The 10,762-nt window shown below is 37.8% G+C and overlaps 1 protein-coding gene across 6 annotated transcripts in view; it reads left to right on the forward strand.

The window, feature by feature from the left end:
* Positions 1-10,762, forward strand: part of PDE4D (phosphodiesterase 4D, cAMP-specific) — a 2,352,803-nt gene that overhangs the window by 1,835,758 nt on the left and 506,283 nt on the right. The window contains exon 1 of one of the 6 annotated variants that reach the window (XM_006891521.1): positions 7,612-7,715. The exons of the other annotated variants lie outside the window; for them this stretch is intronic. Within the exon in view, the coding sequence (XP_006891583.1) occupies positions 7,627-7,715 (89 nt within the window). The 5' untranslated portion in view covers positions 7,612-7,626. Of the gene's footprint in view, positions 1-7,611; positions 7,716-10,762 lie in introns of those variants that run through there. 6 annotated transcript variants of the gene reach the window in all.

Raw genomic sequence — 10,762 nt, forward strand, 5'->3', positions numbered from 1 at the left:
GTTTAATTTTTTTTTTGCCTTTGTTTTCTCAACAGCAGGAATTCCCTATCATCTCTTTCAATGCCCTTAGCAAGAAGTAATCTTCTTCTTGTACCTGAAGTTTGTTTTCTGGACATTTCAATATATAGAAGCGTTATTGACTCCACAGCAAACAACAACAACATGACATTTTATGACTGGATTCTTTCCCTTAGAAAAACAGTTTTAAGGTTCACTTAGGATGTAGCATTGCCTTTTATGGCTACATAAAGTTCCATTTTCTGCCTAAATGGAGACTATAAATTCTCCAGTTGATTGGTATTTACTTTTGGACTGTTGTGACTAATACTTCAATAAAGGTCTTATGTTGTTCTTGTTGTTGTGTACTGTGGAGTGGAACCAACTCAGAGCTGACCCTCCAGAGGGTTTTCAGAGGCAGTTAATCACACTGGAGGAGATTTTCCATCCTTCTCCCGTGGAGCAACTGGTGGCCTCGAACTGCGTGCCTTCAGGATTACAGCACAGCTTCTTGCCACTAGGTCACCAGAGCTCTCTATACAAGTTTTTACATATATTTTTAAAATAAAGCATGACTCATATCCAGAATATATAAATAAATTTTACAACTTACTAATAAAAAGATAACAACATGGGCAGAAAATCTAAGTTGATTTCTCTTCAATGAAGCACATCTTTTACATTTTTTTAAACAGATAAATTGGTATCTTAATCCTTGTGAATGGAAACTTCTTTGGAAAATAGGGTCTTTCCAGGTGTCGCTTAAGTCAACATGAGTTTACACTGTAGTAGAGTACTAATATAATGTGAGTGCTGTGTTTATAAAAGTAGGATAGACAGAGAGGTACATGGTAGAAGACAGCTTCATGGAGATGCTTGTACAAGACAAGAAACACCAAAAAACCACTGGAGTGACCAGAAACTGAAAAACACAAAGAAGAATCCGCAGAAGAGACAGAGATAAAATAGCTCTCTCAGTGCCTCAAACTCCCAATCTCCAGAACTTTGAGGCAATAATCTGTTCTTCTTGTTGTTGTCAGGTGCCATGAGTCGAGCATGATTCTTAGCGTCCCTATGAACAAAAGATCTGAACCTTGTTCTGTCCTGCTCCATTCTTACACTTCCTGACACACAGGAGCCCATCGCAGCAGTCACCATCCATCTGATTGAGAGCGTATACAAGCCCCTTAATCTGAGGTACTTTGTTAGGGCAGGCAGGCCACGGAAATTAATGCAATATGACGAAGTGTTCAAAATCATCAGAAGGTTAGGTATTATGAACAAAATCCTAATGAAATGCAACTTCATGTTCACAAAGATGGTTAATATAAAAAGACAAGTATCTCAATGCGCTGGCGAAAATGCGGAAAAATGAAAACCCTCATGTGATGGAAAAGAGAAGTGCTGTGATCACATTAGAAAACAGTGTAGTGGGGCACTCTGGTAGCGTAGTGGCAAGGAGCTGCAACTACAATCCCAGAGGCTCACAGTTCGAATCCACCAGATGCTCTGCCGGGAAAGCAGGGACAATCTCCTCCTGTACCAGTCAGATCTGATTTGACGGTACACTCACACAAAAATAAAAAAAAAAGAAAGAAAACAGTGTAACGTGAATGAACGGAAATCCAAAATCTGTGTAAATATTCATTAAAAGTAATAAAATAAAATAAAAAAAGAAAACAGTGTAGCAATTCCTCAAATGTTCATCATATACTAATGACCAAACAATTCTCAATTCTGCATTTATTTATACACACACACACACACACACACACACACACACTACTATTCAACAATGAAAGGTCATGCTATAACATAATGAACCTTAAAAATGTTATGCTTTGTGAAAAAAAATATAATCACAAAAAATATACATTGCATCTATATATCAAAATGTCTAGAAAACAACCTTCAGGTAAAGGAAGATGATTACTGGCTACCAAGCGTTGTTAAAAGGGATTATAGTGTCATTTGTTAATGAGAAACTAAAACGTTAAAAAAATCAAGTTTATTGGCATTAAGCTGAACCAATGTCTAGTTGACCCTTTCGGTGCATTTTTGGAAGCTGTAAAGCTTACAAGAAATTGTGTGTCTTTCTCCCCAGGAAAGCTGGTGGATTCAAAGCACCAGAGAAGTGTCATCTTTGTGTTTACTGTATGATTGAAAGTTATTATTCCTTCCTGTGGATTATCTTTATTTTTTTACGATACAAAATTTTAAATTTGGATGAATATGAATTTTTAAAATTTATTAATTTATACATCAAATATGTTTGTTGTTGTGGTATATCATTGAGTCAGAACCAATCCATAACTGACCCTTGGGCGTGTTTTCACAGGCAGTTAATTGCATGGGACTAGACAGCCCATCCTCCCGAAGAACAACTGGTGGCCTCAAACTGCATGCCTTTGGTATTGCAATGCAGTTTTTTAGCCACTAGGCCACCAGAGCTCCACAGTAAATATAAGAAACCATAACTTAATGGAAGGCCATCAATGAAGTGGATTGATTCAGTGACTGGGGTAATGAAGGTGGTGTGTCAGAGGCAATAAGATTGGCACCAGATAGAACAGGGTTTGGGGCTGTTGTACTTATGGTCACTATGAGTTGCAGGCAACTCAACGGCATATAACAAAAACAACTTTATGAAGGTTTATTTGGAAGCAGGAGTGGCATCTACTTCCTAAACAACCTGCTTCAGGAAACTCTATGAGCTTTGATATTTGTCAATAGTTATAGAAAGCCTTCAGGCCTTTTGTTCATAGGGTCACTTCGAGTCCTGCTAGACTCGAAGGCAATCATCAACAACAACAACAACAATATTCCTTCATTAAATATAAGAAACCATAACTTAATGGAGATTTATTCCTTCATATTCTTCCAAGAATTTTATAACTTTAGCTCTAACATCAAGTATATATGGACCATTTAAAAATGATTTTTAATGGAGAATTCTGCTTCTTTTCAATATGGATATCCAGTTGTCCTTGCACAATTACTTGAAAAGACTGTTTATCCATCAGAGACTTAGGTAAGCACCCTTGTAGAAAATCAATTAGTCAAAATGCAAGGTTTTATTTATGGGCTGTCAACTCTATTCCATTTATCTATATATCTGTCCTTTATTAATAAAATACTTTAACTGTTTTATAGCTAGAGCTTTGCACTCTTACAGTGTTTTGCCTCTTCTGATTCTTTGCCTTCCCTTATGAATTTTAAATTCAGATAATAAATTTCTAAAAATACAAGCTAGGATTTTTGATAGGCCTTTAGCTAATCTGTAGATGTAACGTGCAATCTTAACTATGTTAAATCTTCTCATCTATTAACATTGAACATCATTCAGTTTATTAAAGTCTTCTAGGTTCTATTTTGAGGGTTACTTAACTTTTATCTAGAACTTTTTGAGTGAAAAATGCATTTGTAGAAGCTTAAAAACACAAATCATGCTTTCCTCAGTACCCTAAAACTATATACTGTGTTCTAGATTATAAATAATTGGCCCTTTGTGGAAAAGCCTGGGACAGTTAACCTATAAATCAAATAGACACATCTACGCTTTAGGAAAAAAAAGGTGGAAAATAACTCGAAGTTCTAGAATTATATTATAGCACTTCCATTTGGGGAAAGAATTTATGCTTGATAATTGCAATGCATCTTAAATATAATTTTTAAGAAGCCCTATTTCAGTCATAATTACTTGCACTGAATGAATAATAGTTGTTAAAAGTGCACAAGTCCAGTTGCTACTATGTCCTTTTGCCACACTCTTTAGCAATGTATGTTCTGAAAGCAATTACTTTAAAACTCTTATCAAAAGTAGATGATAAATAAAAGACTGTTGTGAACTTCTGCTGGTTTGGGGTCTGTGACCAGTGACCATTTCGAAATAAGCTTTATCTTGAAACCCATCTTTCTACCAGTTCTGGCTTCCTGAGGCAATAAATTTTAACAGGCCACTATACCACTAATGTAACTCTTTGTTTCTCCAAAGTTTCATTCAAATCCCACCTCACTCTACTGATCAAGGATGACTTGGTGTGCAAATAAATGTAGACCTGATCATATTTAAACCCCTCCACTTTTAAGCTTATGGATTTTTAATTTGTTTTATACTGGTACTTGTCTGTAAAGTAACTCTCAGTTTTTCGGTCAGACACCAAAACTTAAATTTGCCACATGTGACATCTGGAATCTTGGAACCAAAATTCTAGAAATATTTAAAAGGCAAAGCAGATTCCTTATTTAGAACTCAGTTGGAATCTAAGATCTAAATTTTTGGCAGAGGTATGCATTTTACTGAGATTTTAAAACTGGGCCAGGAACTATATAAATAAATATATAATGAGATAGAAACAATGTTTCAATTTAAAGATCTATTTTACCAAGATACAAGTTTAGTTTTCCCTTAAGAAGATATTGCTTGTTTCAGAAAGAGTAACTCTCTTTGTAAAATGCTTTTGCTTTAATTCTGTTGTGATACATGCTTAAGATAGTAAAACTAATAATAATATTATAAAAGTGTCTACTTCATTTTCTTCTTGTCATTAGTACCTATGAAGGAAATGTTATGGTTATAATAGAAATGACAAATTCATTCTAGACAAGCATCTAAGTTTCTTAACTGTCTCAAATTTAACGTCTATGAAGTATTAGCCAGACCCTCACAATACTGTTGTTGGTTGTGGTCGAGTCGAGCATGACTCATAGCCACCCTATGAACAAAAGGCTTGAAAGTCTTTCTATAACTATGGTCTTTTATCAAAATTCAGAGAGTTTCCAGAGGCATGTTGTTTAGGAAGTGGATACCACTCCTGCTCCATGTTTATGTCTGAAACCAAGGCTTAACTATATTTGCCATTTATCTCAGTCTTTTTAAACCGAGTAACCTAAGAGGCTTTGTGCGTGAATGGCAGAGGTAATAAGTAATTTTTTTAAGGAAAAAATAAATAACATTAACATCGGAAGATACTTCTTGTGTCATTTTCCAGTTATATATTAGAAAAAAAGGACGGAAGTGTCCGTTCTCCTGGTCATAATTTTGCATTCATGTTCTTAATAGTAGGTGCTATTGAGTCAGCTATGGCTCAGAACAACCTTATGAACAATCGATTGAAACCTTGCCCTGTCTTGTGCCATCGTCCCCATTTTCACAATGCTTGAGCTCCTTATGCCATTGTTACTGTTACTGTCGATCCATCTCCTCGAGGGGCGTCCTCTCTTTCACTGGCACTTCTTTCCCCACCTTGATGCCTTTTTTTATGACAATGTGTTACTGTTTTGGTTTTTCATTTTGTATTTTTTTCTGAAATTACTGTTCTAGATACTTGTTTTCTAGACTCAAGAGGAGTGGGGAATATTTGAGGCAATATTTAGACAAATTTGCTTTGGCTTCGTTGTGTATGCCTTTTGGGAAGAGTTGGATAGCCTTTATTCTGTAATATCATCATTCTCACTAGTTTATCAATTATATATCAATCTTTAAAAATATTTTTTTAAAAATTAACTGATAAGAAAAGACAATTCGTTAGTAGTAACATATTAATTGCTGATTACAGGCCTGGATTAAAAATAGAATTCTCATCCTGCATGTTAGTTGGGACAATTATGTGAGACACCTCTTTCCTCTTCTTTGGCTGTAAACCTAACTTTCTGCTTTCAGTATCAGAACCCAGTGGTGCAGTTTCACCCTTGAAATGTAAAAAGCATTCAGAAAAAATGAGAAGTCTGTCTGGTCTGGAAGGTAAAGGAAACAGATCTTGACAAACACCCTCCCTCCAGTGCCTCTGCTGTGTCTTTGGGTTCACCTTCCCTTACCCCACCTTCCCACCACTCTTCCCCACCCTACAGTCATCTGGGACTCCTCCCCTCCCTGCCCAGACTCCACATTCCCTGTTCTACTGTCTGGCTCCAGTCTCACGTTCATGCCAAGTTGCTCAGCTCAGTGTTAACTCTGCCAAGAGTGTTTGTATTTCCCAAGAGCTAGCGCCAAATTGAAGTTAAATCGCAGGAGGGAATACAATGATTCTGATAAAAAATACATTGAGGACATTGGTGGAGGTAGGTGTCTTCTCAGACCTCCTTAAAGGCTACCAGGCTCCAGTGAACTGTGAAGACTTTTACAGAAAAAAAAAAGGAGTATGACATGCAATAAAATATTGCTGGTTGATTCTGAGAAAATGCATTTGATCTGAAGTATCAGGAGCCCCTTCAAGATGACTGCTGTTCAGAGTGGCTGTCCCACTTTTAGCCTAACAAAGAGGTGAAACCATAAGTGTGCTTTCTATTACTCATCCCCAAAGCTGATATAGGATCTTTTGACACTCCCACAGACCCATGGTGTGCTGGATGCTGTTTGGAAATAAGCTTTGCATTTAACTTGTAAGGAAACTACATGAACATTTTTTTAAACTGCCTGCGTATGACCAGAGGTGCACCATTGGTGGATCTCAGAGTTTACTGGATATGTGAACACTCTCTGATTTCAACTCTTGGCTATTGTCTGGTCTGCCATGGGTTAAATTCACTGTAGGGCACTCCAAGCCTCTCTAATCTTATCCCTCAGAAGGGAGCTCTGCCTTGGTTTACAGTTGAGGTCACTGGCAGGGCAGTGTTTGGACAGGGACTGATGGAATTACACTGCACTGTTAACATTAAATATCGCTCTGAGATGAGGACCATGACGCCACCGGTGGCCTTTGACTCCTCAAGCGCAGTATCTTGAAATATACGCCTTCTCTGAACACGCTGGCCTCATAAAGCACGTGGAAAGACACTGTTTGGCTTTCTTCATTTATTTAATTTGAAAGCACTTTGACTGCAGGGATTTTGCATCACTAAGAAATATTTCTAGGGACTAGAAGGAGGACTGAAAACTGATCTTTGTTGTCAAAGTCATTCATTATCATTTCCTCTCCTGATGCGGTGGTGTCTCCTTGAGGGCAAAGCTGCCAGAAGCTTTGAAAGTGATCTGCTTGTTTGCATCTCCCACTGACTGGCAGGCAGGCAGTATTTTGGCATTTTGGAGATGATCACATCCTCCTGCAAAGGTTTACTGTAACCATGTAAAATTCTCTAAGAGAAGCTGAAATCAGCAAAACGTTCTTTGACAGCAGGTTATGTGAAATTCAGTAATCTATGTCAAGTTTAACTGAATGCTTATCTTTTTTTAAAAAAAATTATTTACTTTCTTTTTTAAATATTTTCAGTTTCCTCTCGATGTGAAGACTCTCCACTTGACTCAAACCTTTCCATGAGTGTGTGTGCACGCTTGTGTGCCTGGTGCTTTTCAGGAGTAGTGGTGTGACTCTGCTATTTAATCAGGGCTAAATATAAAAGCAAATTTATGAGGGAGGGAGTGCTTCTCACGTTCATGAAGAGATAAGGGCTGAGTGAAGCAAGCTCTGTCGCAAAGGGCAAGTGTCATGCAGCCGGAAGTCTTGGCCATCCCTTCCAGCCCGGCTTGGGGAGCCGGCCACCACTCTGTCAGCGTTCACCACCACACAGAGGACATGTCCTCACTTGGCCACCAGTGTGGTGTTCTGCTCCCTGGGGGGGCCTCCAGCCCCAGGACCTCCAACCAACTCTGACTTCCCTCCTCTCCAGCCCCTCTTGGCACACTCTTGACAAATGGCTTTTGTCTGGGAGCCTCTGGGAGCCATGGTGCCAGGACCTTCTCCAAGAGCCAAAACAAGGTTGCGGTTTGCTAAGTCCTACAGGTATTGATTGCTCCTTACTTCTTGTGGCTGGGAGGGAGTCTTTCAGTGGCCTATTCAGCTGTAGGCCTCTTGCAAATAAGCTTTTGGCCGATATTACTTTGTTGACTTAGTGTTGATTAAATGGACAGTACACAAAATACGAACTAATTTGATGCAAAACCTAAAAATGGTCAGGGGCATGTGAGAACCTGTAGGAGCAGAAGGACCATAGAATATCTGGAAAAGCTGATTTTGAAAGGTAAATGATGAACTTTCAAAAATATTTGTATTGTTATTCTTTAGAAAACAGGGCATTAATTTGTCTAATGGGCTCCTTATAGCCAAAATTGGCTATGCTAGCATTTAGTTAATGCGCTGAGAATCAGAAAAAGATGTGCTTTTGATTAAACCAGTTAAGAAACCAATTAATGCAGTAGTGTATGTCCCTAAGTGTTCGAAGTTAAGATTCTCATGGAATAGGTGAAATTATCTCTAAAAACAATGTGATAATTCAGGTATTTAATCTTGTCTGACAGAATCAAACCCTGCAAAGTAACTATTTCATATATATATATTTTTTTTTTTCTTGTGCCTGTGTAAATATCTATATGTAAATATATGTATGTATATGTTTGTCATTTGAGTGAATATATTCAAAGCACAATGGATTTTTAAAAACGTTTTCCCTATAACATCATATTTATACTTTATTTTTTAAATTCTAAAAATATTTGTAACCTTATGCTGCAATCAATTATCAGTACCATCTTTCCTTTTTTTCACAGTTACCTAATTTTAGCCAAATGTCAGAGGCACTCAGACAAGTCTTGCCTTTCCTTCTTCACTTGAATGTTCTAAATACTAATAAGGAATAAGTCGGGTCTTCACAGAGTTTTTGTTTCTGACTGGTAACAGTATACAGCCTGAAATCTGTTTTAACTGTGGGAAAAGAGGTGAAATGATTTGCAGAATCTCTAGCCCCTGACCCATTTTGTTTAAATGAAATGCAAAAATATCTAGGTTTAGGCCTATCAAGGCCTATGTAGATATATACACGCCTTTGGATTAAAATATGTTTGGATTTGCGTGCTTAGCAAAAAAAAAAATAAAAATAAAATTAAATAAATAAATAAAAATAAAGGAAAATCATGTTTGGAATTATAATAATTCACATATTATTTCATTCTTTAAACACTAATTAAGATGGTTGTTGTTGTTATGTGCCGTTGAGTCACTTGCGACTCATAGTGACCCTATGTACAACAGCCCTAAACTCTGCTCTGTCCTGTGCCAATCGCACTGTCTCCGATACACCCATCTGAATTAACCCAGTCACTGAATCAATCCACCTCATAGAGGGCCTTCCCCTCCTGTGCTGTCACTCCACCCTACCAAGCATGATGTCCCTCTCCAAGGACCGGTCCACCCTTACAACATGTCCAAAGTATGTTAGACGGAGCCTCAAAATCCTTGCCTCCAGGGAGCCGCCCAGTCTAACCCTTTCCAGAATGAATCTAGTTGTTTTCCTAGCAGTCCATGGTACCTTCAATATTCTTTTCTAGCACCACAGCTCAAAGGCACCAATTCTCCTTCTGAAGATAGTAACCTTTTAATTCTCTGGGATATTATAAAACCAGAGAATTCAAGGTACACAAATAAAAAGGTATAAGCAAAATTTAACAAAAGGTACATTTATGTTCTCCATTGAAAATAGGTGGAGCCAGAAGCTAGCAAATTAAAAGACAAATTGCATTGAGAAAGTCTACTGTCAGAGACCTTTCCAAAATACTGAAGAGCAACAATGTCAGTCTAGAGACTAAGGTGGCCCTGATTCAGGCCCACTGTCTTTGCAATTACTTGCTATGCATCAAAAAGCTGGACAGCAACTAGGGATAATAGAAGTAGAATTGATGCCTTTGAGCTGTGTTGCTGGAGAAGAGTATTAAATATACCATGGACTGCAAGGAGAACAAACAGGTTTGTCCTAGAGAGGGTGAGAACAGCCTTCTCCTTTGAGGCAAGGATTCTAAAGCTTCATATGACATACTTTGGACATACTGCAAGGAGGGATTAGGCTTTGGAGAGAGACATCATGCTTGGGATGGAATGGTGGAGGAACAGAGCAAAAGAGGAAGACAGTCAATGAGATGGATTGATTCAGTGACTGGGATAATGGGGGTAGGTGTGTCAGAGACAATAAGATTGGTACAGGATAGAGCAGGGTTTAGGGCTATTGTACTTAGGGTCACTATGAATTGCAGGTGACCTGATGGCACATAACAACAACAACTAAAAATAGGTAGCTCTTTTATTTATTTGTTTCAAAACAAAGAACTATTGTTATTATGTTAAGTTTTTGCATGCTTGTTATGTGGTATACTTCCTATTCTATCGAGTGCTCTGATGTACATGCTGACCTAACCATCGAAAATTTTTAAATATTGTTGTATGTATCTCCCTGGCTATCGTGAATGGTGGTTTCTAAGGTCCTCCTCTTTCCTTAGAGTTGGTAGAAAGTTCCTCAACACAATACATTTCAAACAAGAGCACAGAGTCTAAGTAGACTAAAGAATTTCAGAAATCTAAAAAATGAAGCTTAGAATCAACTCTATAGAGATTATCACAGATAATTTCCGAGAATCAGAATCATTGTCTGACAAAGATAGCACCATTTACCTTTGGCCAATTTCTGATCCTTTGCCAAATGCAGCCAGCATTAGAAAGTCTAGGGATGAATTGTCTCATGTACCTGAATGTTCTGTGTGTGTAGTTAAAACTATTGCCTAACAAGCTAAGAGGTGACAATGGCATCCCCAGTAGCTGTCTTGGCCAATCTGTTCTGGAGTTTGAATGATTTCACCTCTCATTCATTTGCTTTTTGCTGGTGACAGGATACTACTTGCGAAATGGAGCACTGTTTAAAAGGACAGGGCACTGACTTGTCACCATAGGTCCTAATGTTTCATCCATCCCATTCCTTTAGAATCACACTCTCATGTCTTCATTAAAAGAGACAGAATGTGCACCCAATCCAGTATGATTTGAAAAAATTCACTCAAATGACAAAT

Source organism: Elephantulus edwardii, unplaced genomic scaffold (assembly GCF_000299155.1).
Source record: "Elephantulus edwardii isolate Elephantulus edwardi_28Jun2011 unplaced genomic scaffold, EleEdw1.0 scaffold00099, whole genome shotgun sequence".
In the NCBI taxonomy this organism is placed as follows: domain Eukaryota; kingdom Metazoa; phylum Chordata; class Mammalia; order Macroscelidea; family Macroscelididae; genus Elephantulus; species Elephantulus edwardii.